General features: G+C 42.8%; 1 protein-coding gene across 6 annotated transcripts in view; it reads left to right on the top strand.

The window, feature by feature from the left end:
• The window catches only part of ZNF462 (zinc finger protein 462), a 90,954-nt gene that overhangs the window by 22,712 nt on the left and 51,406 nt on the right, over positions 1 to 16,836 (top strand). For all 6 annotated transcript variants that reach the window (XM_071455738.1, XM_071455743.1, XM_071455742.1 and 3 more), the window contains exon 2: positions 16,536 to 16,786. In XM_071455738.1, coding sequence (XP_071311839.1) covers positions 16,567 to 16,786 — 220 coding nt within the window. In that variant the 5' untranslated portion in view covers positions 16,536 to 16,566. The remainder of the gene's footprint in view (positions 1 to 16,535; positions 16,787 to 16,836) is intronic.

The following is a 16,836-nucleotide window of genomic DNA, read 5'->3' as shown; positions in this document are numbered from 1 at the left end:
TCAGTTTCCTGGGGTGACCTAACATTCTACTATAGATAGCCCAACCAAACCATCTGAAATTATTATTAGCAGTAGAATTATCATTGTAAACGCTGTTCAGTAGATCTGAGGGTCTCGGCAATTTCAGTAGTAATTTGGTTTCATTTTTTTGTTAGTCATCTCTCAAAATCTCAGGCTTTGGTCTGTCAAGGGTGATAAATCTAGGAAACCTAGAGATTAGGCTATTTTGTCTTCTGTGCTTATAAAAGACTTTAACAGTTAGCACTGTCATTAGATCCTCTTTTTTGATAACTGATGCAAAAACAAGTCAGTTTCAGGGGAAAAATAGTTCATTAGCTTGGTTTTGAAGGTCAGCAGTAGAGGCCTCACTGTAAATGCATTTTTTTTCCTTTCTAAACCAATTACTACAGCAGGATGAAGGAGGATTTTGATTCCCTAATTGACAGGTTGTTTTCAATTCTTAATTTATAGTTTCAGTTTTGGAAGGGTTCTTTCAAAATTCAGAACTCTGTATGGCAGCAGTCTGAGAGCAGACTGAGAGAGATAGAAGCTAATGGGAGAAGGAAGGAGATCAGGAATAAAGAAGGAGAAAGATGTTGAAGCTGTTCCCCTTGTTTTTGGAATGAGTGACTCTTTTAACCTGTAAATAACACTCTTAATTAGTGGTGTCCCATCATGAAATGAAAGTAAAGATAAGATATAAAAAGATTGCTTCCTCTTGACAAACCACTTTTTCTCCCTTTCTCTCCCATGTTCTCTGTCAGATCTTTTCTCCCAGGCATGGGTTGCAAGTCCTTTTGTCTTCAGCTTGAACATTTCCTTTCTTCTAGCAATCAAGCCTACAGATATAGGCCCTGTGTGCTCAGCTGAAAAGGAAACAATTTTATTTTCCTTTTTTGACAGTGAACCTTCACTGCTGAAATGATCCTGTAGTGCAGGTGGCTTAGAGGTACATGATATCAGTTATTTTGTCAGCTTTTGCCACACATCTGAAGGCTCTCCAGGAAGGGTGAACAATAGCACCAGTCCCTGGTTAGCATGTCTGGGCTCTGCCTCCTTCAGCTTCTGAGACCTGGGAGATCCATTGCAGGTTCTGCTTTCAGGTGAGCAGAAACTCACTCCTGTTTCAACCCTCCACTTCATCATAAAAGGCTGTGGTGAGCACTGATCCACACAAAGGTCTGGTCCTCAGCTGGGGAAAACTGGCAGAGCTCCAGCAAATTTCTAGAAATAAAAAACCTAGAGAAGTCTCTAAAACCACAGCAGTTGCTGGGGCTTGCACAATATTCTACAGCTTGCAACAATACAGCAGCATGAAGCTGGGATGACACTGATGGCTTAATATTTTTTTGTGATCTCCTGGGGTGTTTTTCTTTTTTTATGAGAATGAAAATCCTAAGGCGAGAACTTTGCTCCTGTTCTCTTGGTGGCACTGCCTTGCGTGGCTTTGTTTTTCTTTGAAAACTGATAGCAGAAGACTATCCAACCTTCAGGAGTGGAGCCATTATATGTGGGGCTGTGCAACAGGAGCCAGAGTTTAAAAATAAAATACCAGGCTGCCTTCCTGAGGATCCAGACATAGCAAACACACACGCACACACATACGCAGGACCTCGGCTGGCCACGGTTGTATCAGTTACAGAGCCCAGGGCAGCAGACAATGAGAACCAAAAAGGGAGCCTTGTTCCTCAAAAAGAAAGAGGAAGAAATACAAGGCTTTTGTAGCCTCAGATGCCAGTTTCTGGTGTGCACAGGAGGCCCCTCAGCAGCAGAAGGTTGAGGGACGGACAAGTGCCAAGTCATTCCTGGTGATGTTTGCTGTAGGTCCTTCCCTGCCTTCTCTCTCCCACATTTTCTCTGCCCTACTGAGTAAGAGGGTCTGAGCTGAGCAGTCCTTTTGAGAATGTGCTCCTTTCTTAAGAGAGAAAAGCAGTGGCTTTTATGTCATACTGTGGGCTGAGTGACCGGGATGGCAAACACCTTCAGAAGAAAGGAAGGACCAACTATTTTGGCTTCAGAGCCGTGCTGCTCACGTGTTTATCTATTGGATTGCAGAAATAGCAGATGATCAGATCATCTTTCTAGAAGATCTGGAGGCATACAAGGGAGATAGTGGATAGACCAGGAAGAATAATTTGTGGCAGGAAAGCAGAAAGGTATGGCTTAGTGCCAGGAATACAGCCTGGAAAGCAGGGCAAGTTATGTTAGAAAGGAATGGTCTTTTGAAAGAAAAGGTGACTCTACTCAGACAAACAAGTCTAGGAACCTAGGAAGATACAATTCTTCATTAATTATGAATGTGGAGAGGGATGAAGAAGGTGAAAGATTTAACCCTTTTTTGGCTGCTTCCAAGTGCTGATGTGATCTCACACCAACTCCTGGCCAGGGTGGGAAGCCAGGGTTCCTCCGGGGTCTGGGTGTGGAGCAGCTGGGATTGTTCTTCTCTCCGGTGACCCTGACAGAAACTGTGTGCAGGAGGCAGCTGTGTACAGCCTTAGCTGTAGCCTGTGTGCCACCCCAGGTGTGCTGAAAAATTGGAGCCCATGCTTTTGACTGGGTGGTGTGCCCAGATGCACCTTGCAGTAAATGCAAGCTGAGTTTTCAGCCAGGTGTCTTCCAACCGCACCAAGAATGTTTGTGTATCTCAGCTGACAGCTACAGGCAGGAAAAGAAAAAGAAAACACCCAGAGGAGAGGTGTTTTTCCTCATCTCTGCCCAGGCAAAGTCGCAGTCACAGCTGCCCATGACACACTTGGCTTTCAGCAGAGCTCAGGCTGGTTCTGCTCGGCAGACATAGGATGAAGCATGCTCAGTGTGCTTCCTTTCAGCAGGAATGCCAGCAGTATCTTGGATTACTACAGAGGCTGCTCTGTGTCTGTAAGCTCCTTTCGCAGAGTTTGGGTTCACATGAAATGGGATCAGGAGTCCTTGGTAGGCTGTGCATGGCTCTGAGCACAGAGCCTTTTGGAAGGATGTGTTTTCTCAGACATCCAGACTCTCAGCAGGGAACATTTATTTTATTGAAAAACCTTATTTTCAGAAAAACCATAGTAGCTTCACATACTGGTTGAACATAGGCTGAAGGTGATGTGTAGCCTAAAGGTTCTGTAGGACGTGATTCTCATACAATCTAAACATTAAAAAAAAAAATCTATAAAATACCTTTGTCTTGCTTGTGGTGATATACAAACAATGAAGGATAGGTGCAACTGTCAGCATGTGAAAACTAATTGCTTGGTTTGCTGCTGTCATAAATTTTGTCAGCCAGGGTGGAGTGGAAGTGTGCACATGCTTTTGTGGCTCCAGCTAGCATGTGTGAAAGAGAGGTCTGATTAAATCAAACTTCCTCTTCTATGGCCTTGAATATCTCCTGCTTTAAAAAAAAAGACACTAAGGAAGACCCAGAGAGTTCCTCTTGCAGGTATTTTTATGAAGGTGCTCTAAAAGAGACTCTCTTTGATGACTGCTAGTGAGTGTTGATGGGGTTTGGTCCAGATTCTTTGATAGAACAGAATTATTATTATGTTTCTGATTATTTAGAAGAGTTTGGGAAGAAAGACTCAGCAGTCTGGACAAGGTCCTCTTTAAGAGAAAAGCCTCTCAGATCATCCAAGAATTTCAGTTTTTCTAGCTGCCAGCCCTGCAAAACAAATATTCTTCCTCACCCTCATAAAAAGCTTCCCTAAAAAACCAGGTTTTTTTACCACGTGCATCCTCCACTGCCATGTCAAGTAATATGAGGGTTAGACCATGTTCACCAACCCCAAACCCCATCTCTCCACTGGTATTCTTCTCTGCAGCTCTGCAGACATTTTGCCGAGTTGACCTAAATTGTTCAGCAAAAGGCCTGGATTCTGTGCAGAAGGGTGGAAATGGCAACTCCAGCTAGAAAATAAATACAGAGATAAATAAAGAGCATCAGTTGCATCCTTGTGTGTGGTGTTTTGATTTACCCTTCCTTCTGGAATTACAACTTCTGCCGTGCTGGAGAGCATTTTTTAATTTCTTCTTCTGGTGGGAAGTTAGTGCTGGGATTCCAGGGGGGCACAGGAAGGTAGCGTGGCACCACAGGGAATGGCTGGGGTCTGGAAAGCCACTTTGTGCAGCTGGCTGTGCCACAGACCAGCTGTGTGACCTGGAGCCAGGCTGCTTCACTTCTTTGTGGTTCTCCACTGCCAGGGAAAGGAGGAAGGCTTTTTTTTTTTTTTTTGTGGTGCAGACCCACCCAACTTGCTTTTCACACAGGCAGAGCCCACCAACAAGTGTGGCCTGAACTTAGTGAGCCAAATGAACAGGTTGTGATTGGATGGAGTAGACTGTCGGTATTGCTGCCTGAAATACTTACAGATGTCTGATTTTTTTTTTTTGTTTCTTATCTGCAACTTGAAATTGTGAGCCTTCAGATTTCATTTTGAATTTGCAGCCATTTGAAAACCAGGGAGATACTTCAGCCTCTGCTGTCTCTGAGAGCACAAGTCACTTCCACTGGCCTTAATGACTTGTCTGTGATAAATGAATGGAAACCTGAAACATATGATCCTGTCTTTTGTCATGCTCCAGTGTTCCATAAACAGCAGAAGGGAAAATGAAATTTGCGCAGAACTGATTGTACACTTCTCCCATAGACACTTTGTCAATGAGGTCATAAATTAATGTGGAACTTTGACTCTGCCTGCATTCCTGCAAACAAGAACCCACGCCTGAATGAATGCTTGTTGCTTGAAGTGAATAAAAAAAAAAAGCGCAAATGCCTCTTATTCAAATGACTTTTAAAAGGGAAAAAAGTCTAGAGTGGACTGCAAACCACATTATGTTCTTCTTTTTTTTCTTTTTTTCCCTTCCATACCGTTCAAGGACGTTGCCTAAAAACAAATCAAATGTCTCAGAACACTCTTTGTATGAATTCTGGTGTCATGTATGCCTCTTTTGGGATGAAAGAAACAGGGAGGACATCCACCTGGCTGGCAAGTGGTGTTGCTGAATGCTGTGTCTGAAGAGCTGTTCACTTAGCTGGACTCTTCATGCAAGGAAAATATGTTGTTTATATATGTGATTGTCCTTGTCTCCTCTCCATTTGTAAATGAAAAGATGCACCCTGTCCTTTTCAACCACCATAAATCTATTTTTTTTTTTTAACAGTTGAGTCTAACATAGGTTTTCGCACTTTAGGTTTTGCTTTCTGATTTTCTTTGCTTGTTTGTTTCCTTTTTTTCCTTTTGCTTGTTTCCATCTTTATTCCTTTAGTAGGAACAAGATAGAATTCTTTACGTGGTTCTGCTTTGAACTTAATCCTGCTTTATTTAAAATGTGCTTGAGCTGGAGGATTCAAAGACACTTGATCTACTGAAAGTACTTAGATGTACATCTTGGAAAAGCAGCAGGTTGGGAAGGTTTTAAGTGCCTTCCCTTTCATTCAAACTTGGTTTGTTTTGTTTTTTTTTTTTTTTTTAATGGTTCTACAATAATTAGTAAAGATAATAGGAATTATGTACCCATTTGCTTTGGAACTGTGGAATGCAGCACAAGTGCCTTTGCCATTATCATAGGTGAATTTACTTTGTTGAAATCACTGAAAGCCAGAAAACCCTTCCTTTGCTTTCAGAACATTACTTCTGAACTTCCCCAGATTAAAAGGCAAGCTAAATTCCATAATTCTGTTTGTATCTCATCGGGCTGAAGGTTCTGTTTGGTTTATAGATGGATTTTAAACCACCACGGGGCTCCACTCTTCTGGGTTTCTTTTGCATATTTTGAATTTTTTTTTCCCATCTTTTTTGGCTTAAAAACATCTAACCCACTCCTGTGCACTTTTGCATGCAGAGTAAATGTCAAGGTTTGCCTAGCCATGGAGTTATTTAGACAGAGGCACTGCAGTTCCAAACAGCCTTTTTTGGGTTCCAAAGCACGTAGCCAAAAGCAGAATACCTGTCCTGAAGAGCCACTGTCTCACCAATTTTCAATAATGAAACAAAATAAGGGTTTTTTCTAAGGCCAGGTCTTATTAGAAGACCATTTATTGGCCATTTATTTAACAGTTCTCCTGAGGCGTGTCTTTATTGCTTCTTATTATACACAAAACCAAAATCCTGACAAACCCTGAGTTGCCACTGGGCTGCCTTTCCTTGAATTTGTCTAAGAATCTTGGTGGGGTTTTAAGTGCATTTTGTTTTCTCCTAACTGGAGATGGTTCAAAGTTTTAATAGGTACACATGTAAGTGTTTTTTTAAAATTAATTTCCCCAAGAATTCTCTTCTTTTAGACCAGGAAAACTGAAAATCTCTTGCAATCTCCTCTATTACAAAAATAAAGATTTGGGTGCAGATTCCAGGTTACTCAGTTGTTGGATAATTTAGTTTTGGTTTTGTTTTTTTTTACCTCAAGAGATATTTATCTTAACAGCCTAGTCTTGAACAGAACTTTCCTTGTGGCAATAGACACTGGGGGTTAAATATGCAGTTTGGCAATTGTTTACATATTCTGGAGTGAAGTTTTTGCTTCACTTTTTCTTTTATCAGGTGTCATCCTGAATCTTTTAGGCCACGTGTCAATGGTTCTTAAGAAATGAGGGTCATATTATGACAATGGAGACTGATTATTTTGTTCTAAAATTAGATTTTGTCACCTTCCTAGATAAATTTAAATGCTCGAAGATTGCTGAGTTTTAAATCATTAAGAGCATCTGCAACAGCTGAAAAAAAAAAAAATAAAGTGTTGTGTAATGGACTTGCAGAAGAGAAAAAAACTCTTAAGAGTTCTGCAATGTCCACATATTTGCAAGGATTGTAGCTTTTGAAGGATGCAGTTGCTTATAATCTAAGCCCTTATTACAAAGAAAATCAGGGTTTTTTTTTTATTCTTTATGATCCATTTCCTGTTTGAGTATTTCTTAGGAGAAAGAAAAAGAAATTGGATGTCAGTGGCTGACCCTCAAACAGCTTATTTAAAGCAAAAAGAATTAAACTAGGACAGAAGAACTCCATTAGGAGCTTCAATTTCTTACCATTCTTGATACAACTGAGCTATAGTACTAGATTTCTCCTTAATTTGAATGCATTCATAGTAGTGAGGGACACAAGATGTTTATTACTGGAAAGACATGAAATAAGAAACAAGGTTAACAAGAGGTTGGTTGTAGTTTCTTTTTTTTTTTTTCTTTTTTTGTGGGAGATTGTTCTTAATTATTACCTGCATCATTAAGTATAATTTTTTTTACAGACAGGGACAAACAGCTTTTTCCCTGTTTTAATGCAATAGTTTCTAATTCCTCTTTGATTAAACCACTTTCTGGCTGGAGAACTTTCATTAACCCTGGTCGATTTGCACATGTTGTGATCCATAATTGCAGGATCACTCGGAACTCCCTTTCCTCCAACCCTGAAGTGCACTGTAGATGTTCCACTTGGTTTCTTCTAGAGCCCGTCTGCCATCTATGTATCACATTAATGATTATGATTATGAGCCAGAGTGCTATTTTAAGACTTGAGCTTTGTATTATTACACCAACTGCAAAAATCTGATTCCTGGAAGGAGTAAGTGAGTGAAAATGGGGAGGAAAAGGAGCAAGGTTCTCATTGGGACCCAGGATACTCATGGTGCACCTCAACATGCAATCCGAAGGATTAAATCTATATCTGAAGTTGTTTGGGACAAATAAGTTGTTTTTTTGGGCAATGTGTTACCAGCAACTTGCTCCTCCTTTTCTGCAGCATCCCTTCTCAGCTGGCAGGACCAGCATCTTGGTGCCACCACCACGAAACAGACAGGGGACCTTCACTTGCCCAGGTGGAAAAGAACTCTTGGGAGGGGTAGTCAAGGAGAAAAGGTGTCAGCCTAATGGTAATCACTGGTCTGAGATCTGTCAAGTGCTGGAAAAGTATATGTTCTTTTACCTGGGGCAGAGATGCTGGCTGCCATGCTGCGTGTGAGTCAGTGGGCAAATAAAACTGTGTATTCTGTCTGGTATTATAAATGGGTCAGTGATGGATTTGTATTACCTGAGGAAATGAACTGGCGGACACAGAAGCTTCTGCTTGCTGCCCTGCAAATGTCAAATATAGCAGAAAGCTTGGGGGAAGGGGAGGGATAGCTGGAGACAAAGGCAGTGTTAAAATAGCCAGGGTGTCAGTGGAGCTCCTCAAACAAACATGTGCTTCTGAGGGGTGGGCTGGGAGAGCTGAACAATCTTTAGGCTTCGTTAATCAGCATTTTTTCACCCTCCAGCAGGGTTTCAGCAGTGGATCTTGCTTTATAATTGGAGTCATGCATGAGGTGGGCTTGCATGAGGTGGTGTGCTGCTGCACTCAGCTTTGCTGGCTGGCACAGAACATGAATTCTGGTCCTTTGGTTTTGTAGTGTTAAAAACATTCCTCTGAAAGTCCTTTTCCGTCCTCTTCACAAGCTCTCTTGTACTTTTAAAGTACTTCTGGAGCACGTAAGATCTCTGGATGGACTGAGGGAGAGGGCTTCTCACTCCCCAGGGTCCTTAGGAAGCTGAGCTCTTATGGGTGTGACAGACAGGCAGAGGGCTATGGCTCACTTGGATCTGATCCAGGCAATGTTCCTTTGGTTCCCAGCTGCCCTGTGAACTTCTCTTAGCGAGTCTTGAGTGACCAAACAGGGTAACGTGGTGCCAAATTAGGGAAGTGATCTCTGGCTGGAAGATTACTCCTCTCACCAGCCAAGTTCAATCTTTGTCACCACGGCTACAAGAGGTCCAGTTCAGTTTCTGCACCTAAAGGAGGAACATGAGTCCAGAAAAACAACTTTTGACATACATCTTTCAAGCTAGTGATATTCTGGCTTTATTTGGCATCACATTTTTTTAGTTGGAGGCCCAAAGCAGAGCCTTGCTCTTTTGCATTTGTGGTTTCTAAGCGCTAGTGACTTGGTTTTCACCTCTGTGACTACACTCAGACTGCCTGCATGTGTTTTAAACCAGCTGTGTTGGCTGGTCTAATCTCAGATCTCTTAAGATTAAAATTCTGTGGCCCCTAAAATAATCCAGCAGTTTCTGTGTTCCCATGGTTTAGCCCTGTCACCAGTTCATAAAGCTGTATTTAGCCTCTGTAAAAATACTGTGCTTCTTGCAAACTGAGATTTGGTCCTCTTTAAAGCTCGCAGCACTGCCAGTGACCATGGAATGGAGCATGGGAGTTCAGGGTGAATGGCAAGATTACCTCTGAAGGCACTGGAGGGTGTTTTAAGGGCAGATGGCTATCAGGAGATAATCTCTTCTCTCTTCAGACTTTGTGACTGTTCTTTCAGTCCACGGTCCTGCATGGAGTTTGTCATACCTGCTTTGCCACTGGCAGGACCCCCTTTTAAACAGCTTTTCCTGGCAAGGACGAGGTCTTTGCTGGGGTTGTGCCAAGCTGAGGAGCCTGCTCCTCCCCTGCTCCTTCCAGGGTGAGGCTGGTAATGCATCCTTTGTGCGAAAGCTCCTGGAAGGTATTTGCAAATGCATGAGAAGGAATTAGGTTGTTTTCTGGAGTACCCAGGCACCGGTGCTGCCGTGTTCTTCAGCACCACCTACTGACATCTTCTTCCTCTCCCTCTCAAACTCAGCACACACCGGGGTTTGCACCTCTTTCTTACTCGAGGTAATTACCAGTACATTCTTGGCTGGAAATTAGAAACCCCAGACCCCAGTGCTTTCAGTTCCATTGTGCCATATGGGGAGCACTAATGAGCAGGGTACAAAAGCCAAGCTGCTTGGCTCTGGTGTCTGTTTTCCTCGCCTGGGCCAGCCCTCTTGCCCCTGGTGTCTGTGGAGAAGAGCACTGAGGGGCTGTGGGTTGTGCTGGGGAGGTGAATGACTTGGCTCATGTCCTGTTAGCACGGGAACCCAGTGGCAAAACCACATTTCTGCCCTGAATTTTTGCCCCATCCTGCTTCACCTCCCTCTTAAACTAGTTCTGCGCAGCAAATTAAGTGTCATACTTAATAAAGTCCTACTCTGACCATCCGGTTGTTCAGATTCTCATATATATATTTAGTGTCTTTCTGAATTCTGTAGGGATTAATAACTTGCCATGAAAGTAATTCAGAAGATCAGAAGAACCCATCCTAGCCTTGCTTGGAGCAAGAGCATTTAATGTTTGAGAGCCTTTCTCATCAGGGAAGTTCTTTATCCTCAGACTCTGTTGCCTGTGCTCTGTATCGTGTACTGCCTCACAGCTAACCCAAAGGAAAGGGAAAAAAAAGGCCAGAATTGTAATTTGTATGACAGTCTATGTTTGTCATTTGATAAGACTGTGGCATTTTATTTGCAATCTGCTTTTATTTCAAAAAAGTTTGAAGTTTGAAAGTACCCTTCAGGCATTTGGATGGCCTCTTAATGTATTTTTTTTTAACAGATCAGGTATATATGTAGATCCCAGGTCAGAAAGAAAGAGAAGAATCATTATTTGTGAGAAAAGAAGGAGTCATCAGCACTTAGGTAGCTTGAATCAGTAAATCTCTAGCAGAAGCAGACAGATAAGTGCCACTATCTGTGATTCTCCTTTCACACTTTCTTCTAAAATCCATGGTGTGCCTTTATTCTGCTATGGTCTTACAGTGAGATGACTAATAGGTATTAATACTCAATAACTATGTTTTTCTGGGGTTTTGGATATTTTGTTTACTTGTTTTGCCTTTTTTCCACCCCCATTTTGAGAAGTCATAGTCGTGGGGAGCCGGTGTAGTTGATACCAGTGTATCAATCATTTGGACCCATTTAAACTCATTCATGTGAGAGGTTCTGTGAATCCTTGTTTTCTTAAAGTGAAAAAAAAATAAAACCCAACTGTTCTTCAGGCAGCAGTGAGAATCATCTCTTCCATGAGCTTTAAGAATAATGTGGTTTAGGTACTTTTTAATGTAGAAGATTTTGCAAGCTGTGCTAGATTTAGTGTGGTCTTGGTGTCTGTATTCGGGAACATAAATAAATATCAACTGTATGGGAGTTAGCCCTCCTATTTTCCAAGACAGGGAGATTTCTAAAAAGTTTGGAAGATAATGTACAAAGCATGTAGAAGAAGACTTTGTTTTGTGAAATCAGATCTGAAACCCACTTCAGGTTCAAACAGTCTTTCAGGTAGCCGGATAAGGACATTTTGGGAAGAAAATGAGTTTGTGTCTTCTCAGTTTAGATTGTTTTTATTATTGTTTTGTACTGAATCTTCAATAGTAAAGTTATGCCTGAAAATACCTTACATTTTGATATACGTTTCCATGTAAGTCAAGGGAAATTTTTACTTGAAGAATGGAATCACAAGCATCAGCTCTCTTATGTCCTTAGCTGTTGAGTTTCAGAATGGAACAAACAACCCAAAACTGGATGTATGGAGATATTGATAATTAAAGCTGTAACCAGTGATATAGTTTTATCATTAATTCCTTCACAAGAAAAGATGAACCACAAAGTATGTATAGTATGGAATTGCAACCCAACCCATGGAGTTCTCTCAAAATCTGGTTGTATCAAATAAAAAAGAAAAAAAAGTGAAGAAAGAAATGGCATTTCAGTTTAGTTTATGTTGTTACCAGCTCAGAGAAGTAACTCCAAAGACAGTCCTCAGAAGACCAAGAATTCCAATAGCTTGACTTTTCCAATGACTTTTTCAGTCATTGAAAAAGACCCATGAGTTGAGTACATTTACCTGACTGTAGTTGAGAGTTGAATTTATTCCCTGAATTCTTAATTAATTATGGGGTTTCCTTTCATAAATGAAAGGAGAGGTTGGCATCCTCCAGTTGGAATAGCCTTCAGGTTTCCAGTTTCTCAAATGTGCCCATTTTTGCATTCCCCCTATGATTTTCTTTGTTTAGTCCTGATTTTTGCTGTCGTGATCTTACATTATAAAAAGTGTTTAAGAAGAAAAAAATCAGGGGCAAAAAAAGCCCAAAACCAAAGATGAGAGCTGCAGCTCCACTGTACATGGGCTGGACCTGGCCAGGAGCCCAGGCAGCAGGGCTGGAAGGTCCTCAGCACAGCTGTAGGCGCTGGTATAAAACCCAGGCTTCTCTAGCAGGAGAAAAATGCCTGAGGTGTTACTCATGGGAATTTTGAAAACTTGTCTTATCTGTAATTATATGCCAGCAAATTTTGTTTCTGTGGTGTTTGGTAGTTAAATTCTGGATGGGTGGGGAAGACTGGAAAAACCTCGAGGACCATGGAGTCCTCATGTTCACCCACTAAATGATGCCCCCCAAGGTACATATGCACACATCTTTTAAATACCTCCAAGGAGGGTGACTCAAACACTTCCCTGCTCCAAGCTTGGGGGAAGAGATTTTCTCCTCAGCTCCAGCTTTTTGCTGAGTAAAATGAGCGCTCTGAGTGCAACCTGCAGTTGTAGGGATGAAGAGGGCTCTGATCATCTGACCAGAGGAAGGGCTGGAGATGCCTTTGTTTCACATGCAGTGTTACTAATGCTGAGCTGGAAGCTGGTGGAGTGTTGTGTGGTCTGACCTTTTTAGTTGTGGTTGTGCATGTGCATATTCCTAACTTGGAGAAGCTCTGCTGACTCCATCTCAAAATATAACGGATGGGTAGTTCAAACCACAGAAGCTCAGTTTTGAGGTCAGTGCCTTGGGCTTCACAATTAATTTTGTATTTTGAAGCTTTAAAACCAAACTTAAACATAATGATTTGTACTACTTTGGCTGCTGCCAAATTCTGTAATTACTGTTGTTCAACAAGCACAATTATCTTTTGTTTTGGATTTTTAAAAACCTCAAAATCTAATGCAACTGTTCTCAGATGTTCTCAGGCGTTTGTGAGTGTAGAGAGGATGCTGTAGACGATTTGAGACCACCTTGTGTCTTTAAAACGGTGGCTTTGAGAATCTCTGCTGCCCAATGTTTTGAAAGCTTTTTGCTCGTAAGAAAAATGAGAATACCTCCATATTTAAGAAGACGTTGTAAATGCAAATTAGCCAGACAATGGCATTTTAATAATGTTTTGTGAGGTTAGCATTGCATTAGTAAGGGTATTTTAGAAGTCACATATTATTTATACACAATGTGGTCTCAAGAGATTGCCTGTGAATATGTTCAAGGGCTTCTGGGATTTATGGATTCATTTAATGGTGATTTTGTTTGGTTGCTTCAGGTTTTTCTTCCCACACTTCTGCTGCTGAGTTACTAGATTTGGTAACTCCTGTCTCACTCCACCTCCATTTCCCCTCTAAATTTTTTTACTGAAAATGTAAAGGGTTATGGAATGAGTTAGCTTAGCTGACCATGATGGAGACGTGAACTTTGCTTTGTCTACGTGGCTTGGGATGTGGCTTGACAGTGTTTTAACATCTGCTCTTGAAAATGCTCTTTGCTCTTTTCACCGGGTGAGTCTCTCCTGGTGTCATCTCCCGTGTGGACAAAAAAGAAGAAAGATGCACATTGTGTTACAGTTTCTTCTGATACATGAGCTCAAACTGGCAGTGTGAGTTTTTAGCTCTCAGCAGGTGATGGGTGGTGGAAACATCACACTGAAGTCCACTCAGCTCTACCTGAGCTGAGGTAGAGCTTGTTCCTCACGGGAAGAGCAGCAAGATTAACCTTTCTTGGGCTTGGTGCTGCCTTTGTGGTGCAGACCTTGCTGAGATTGGAGCTGGAACCCATTGGAGAGTCCCCATCAGTTCTCTAATCAGCAGCTATTAATGATATCTCTCAACATGGTTGGTTCAAGCTTGTGTAGAGGGCAACCAGCATCCTCAAGGATGCATTCTCCAAGCATCCACTGCGTGCTGGAGATGAATGAAGATGGTGGTGGCTTTCACCTCTTGGAGCTGCCAGGATTGTCCTTTTTTTTTTCCATATCCTCAGCGTTGGTCTCCCTTCTGGTTTTCTATTTCATAAGCTGGCCTGAAGTTTTCCAAGAGAGAAAGAGCTTAGAGGGTTTTGCAGTGATGTTTCTCAAGGGTCTGAAGTTTTCGGGGGGCTGAGGAGGGCGAGGTCTGAGGGGAGGGGGGGGAAGAGTGAGATTTTTGTGTGTGTGCGCGCCCGTTGTTTTTCATCTCTTCCACACAATGGAGCTTTCAGAGAACCTCTCTTAAAAGGCATAGCTACAGCCTTTGTGTGAAGGGTGTGTCTGCTGGCAGGGTTTGCTGATGCAGACAGGCTGGGTGGTGATTAACAAAGGTCATTAGACTTTGGAATCTGGCAGGGCAGTGGGGTGGTGTGTCTTCTGCGCCAAGCAGGAGAGCTCCCCAGGGACAGGCCCGGCTGGAGCCTTCCCGCCTGCTGTCCCCCCTCACTCCCCCGCGCCTCCTCCTCCTCCTCCTCCTCCTCCTGCTGCTCCTAGGAGGCTCAGCTGCGTGTCGCCTCTGCCTGTAGGACAGCTTGGACCAGTGTCTTGACGCTGTGAATGCAGCGTTTTGTGGAGCCACGTTTTGTCATCCATGGGACAGGGGAACCCAACCCTGAGGAGATGTTTTGGGGAAACCTTCTGCTGAAGGAGAGAAGGTGCAGCTCTGAGGGAAAGGCACAGGGAGAGGAGAGCAGGGACACGATTTTGGAGGGCAAGCCATGCAGGAGAAATGTGAAGGAGATGTGATTTCTGAGGTGTGGTGATTTTTAAAGCATCACCTTGAGGAGGAGGAGTTCAAAAAGGGAGGGGGAAAAAAAAAGAGGAAAAAACATAGAAAGAAAATAAAAAGCTGGTGTGCTTAAGCTGAAGCTGAGATAAGTGAGGCCATGTTGTGCACAGGCAAGGAGCTCCGAGGCTCTGAGTGCAGGAGTTGTCTGAGCTAAAATGGCTGCTCCCAAAGCTCAGAGGACTAGGGCAGCTTAGTGAGTCTTAAAGCTTCAGTGACGCAGGGGCTCATATCTCTTGAAAGTGTGATAAACACATTCAGTGGAGCTGTGGCTTGTTTGGCTGAGATGAAAGGACTAAGCTTGGGGGATGGGTAGTGAAAACTGGATGATCTGCTTTTCTGTGAAGTGCTCTAAATGCAGGAGTCGTCTGCTCCATGGAAAAATTTGTTTTCAGGTCTAATGGACTGTGCTAAAGGAGACGTGGGGTGGGGCTTCACTCACTGCTGTAATTTGATCCAGAGCAGATAGCAACCTCTTCCACACAATTTGGTCTGGTGCTTGCACATAAAAGCTTGAGTATCTCGATTATTGTAACTTTGTTAGCTGAAAAGAAGCTGGTGCAGCGTTCATTTTCTTTATTGGTGGTGAGAGGCAGTGGGGGGAGAGAAAGGACACCGTGCAGCCTGCAAAGTAGAGAAGGTAAATGTGAGGAGAGCCTCTGTGCTCAGGCTGTCTGGAATTTGACCAGCTAGAAGTTTATTTTAGCAGGCTATCAGGAGAAGCATTCTTTCATCTAAAATCCTGGTGCAGTACCCTCTCTTGTTTCTGTGCCTTAATGTTTTGGAGCTTTCTCCTCACTTTGTTAGGTTGCTTCCTTCATACTCCACATACAACAAACACATGGGATTTAAGTTGCTGTGGGCTCCTGTTGTATCTTGGACCTCTGAAATGCTCCATTTGTCATCCTTTTCCAGCAGATGCATGGAAGTTTAAAGAGGCAATTGCTGTATTAGCATAGGAAGATGGCTCTTGTGCCTGAGCACTGCACAGGGTAGGAGGGTCTAAGTCTTTTGTTTGGCTTGTGCTTTGTGTCTCCTGTCCTTCATGGCAGTGCAGCCCTCTGTCGCAGGATTAATTGTCACAACTGAACCACTGTTCTTCACTGTGTCTTGTGTTGCTTTCCACTTGAAGGCATGCAGGGTTTTTGGATAAATCAGGGAAGTCCTAATGACTCTTGAGTCTTTGTAACTCATGTTTCCGTTGTATTTTTTCAGTGTGGTTATTCCCGTTGCTGTCCTTTTCTTCCTCCGGCTGTCTCCATCCCCCAGACTGCTAAAGGCACAAAGGTCTTGTCCCTAGAATAGACAGAAATGAAACTAAACATTTTAACAAAGACTGGAGGTGCCCTTAAAAGCTTGGTGGAAGTAGGGCAGAGCAAAGTATTCTGCCTTGGGTTTGTGTAAGTGTATCTAACCTTGCTGTTAGGTCTAGGTTTTCAATATCAGGACAGATAGTAGTATGCTGTGAAGAAAGACAGATTTCTCCCTGTGGAAGCTTTTGATGCATGGTACTGAGTGAGGCAGGAATTGGCAACTTCCAGGAAGCTTAGAGTGTGGCTCCTGAAGGCAGAAGCTGCTGTATTCTGATAGCAAATTCCAGTGTATGACTGGGAGTAATGTGCCATTGCTCTGCACATGGGCTGTGGTCTTTGAACAAGACCAAATTCTGAAAAAACAGCCCGATGGAAAAGCCAAGAGGACAAAGTCCACTGGATCAGTAGTCACTTGTCAGAGAGTTGAGTCAGCAGCTTGTGAGCTACCTAGATAGGACTTCTTGTGAATCTGAGCAGACGCTTCTTAATAGGGTTAGGAAAGGTTGAGTTCCACACCGCTGTGTTTGTGGAATCTCTGCAAGTGACTGAGTCATCAAAAGCTTGGTGTTACCTTGCTGTTCCCAGGATTTGTTCCAAAAGCTGCTGTAAACTCATACCGTTCTTCTCCTGTTTTCTCTTGCAGATTTTTCTAATGTAAAAGATCATCCTGAACCATGGAGGTCCTGCAGTGTGATGGCTGCGATTTTCGAGCTCCATCCTATGAAGACCTAAAAGCTCACATACAGGATGTTCACACTGCTTTCCTGCAGCCAACTGATGTCTCTGAGGAGAGCCCTACCCAGCCAAGGTCTGGTTCCATCAATGCCAGCAACCAGACTGAGGTTGAATTTTCTTCTGTAAAGGATGAATTCGCAATTGCAGATGACATAGCAGGTAAATCTCAACTCCAAGACTGATCTCAGCTCTTAAGATCTCAGCTCTTA

The sequence above is a fragment of the Agelaius tricolor genome, unplaced genomic scaffold (genome assembly GCF_023055355.1).
Source record: "Agelaius tricolor isolate 1412-34295 unplaced genomic scaffold, bAgeTri1.0.p SCAF_53, whole genome shotgun sequence".
Classification (NCBI taxonomy): Eukaryota; Metazoa; Chordata; class Aves; order Passeriformes; family Icteridae; genus Agelaius; species Agelaius tricolor.
Note: the sequence above shows the minus strand (reverse complement) of the source record. Positions and strands in the feature narration are given on the sequence as shown.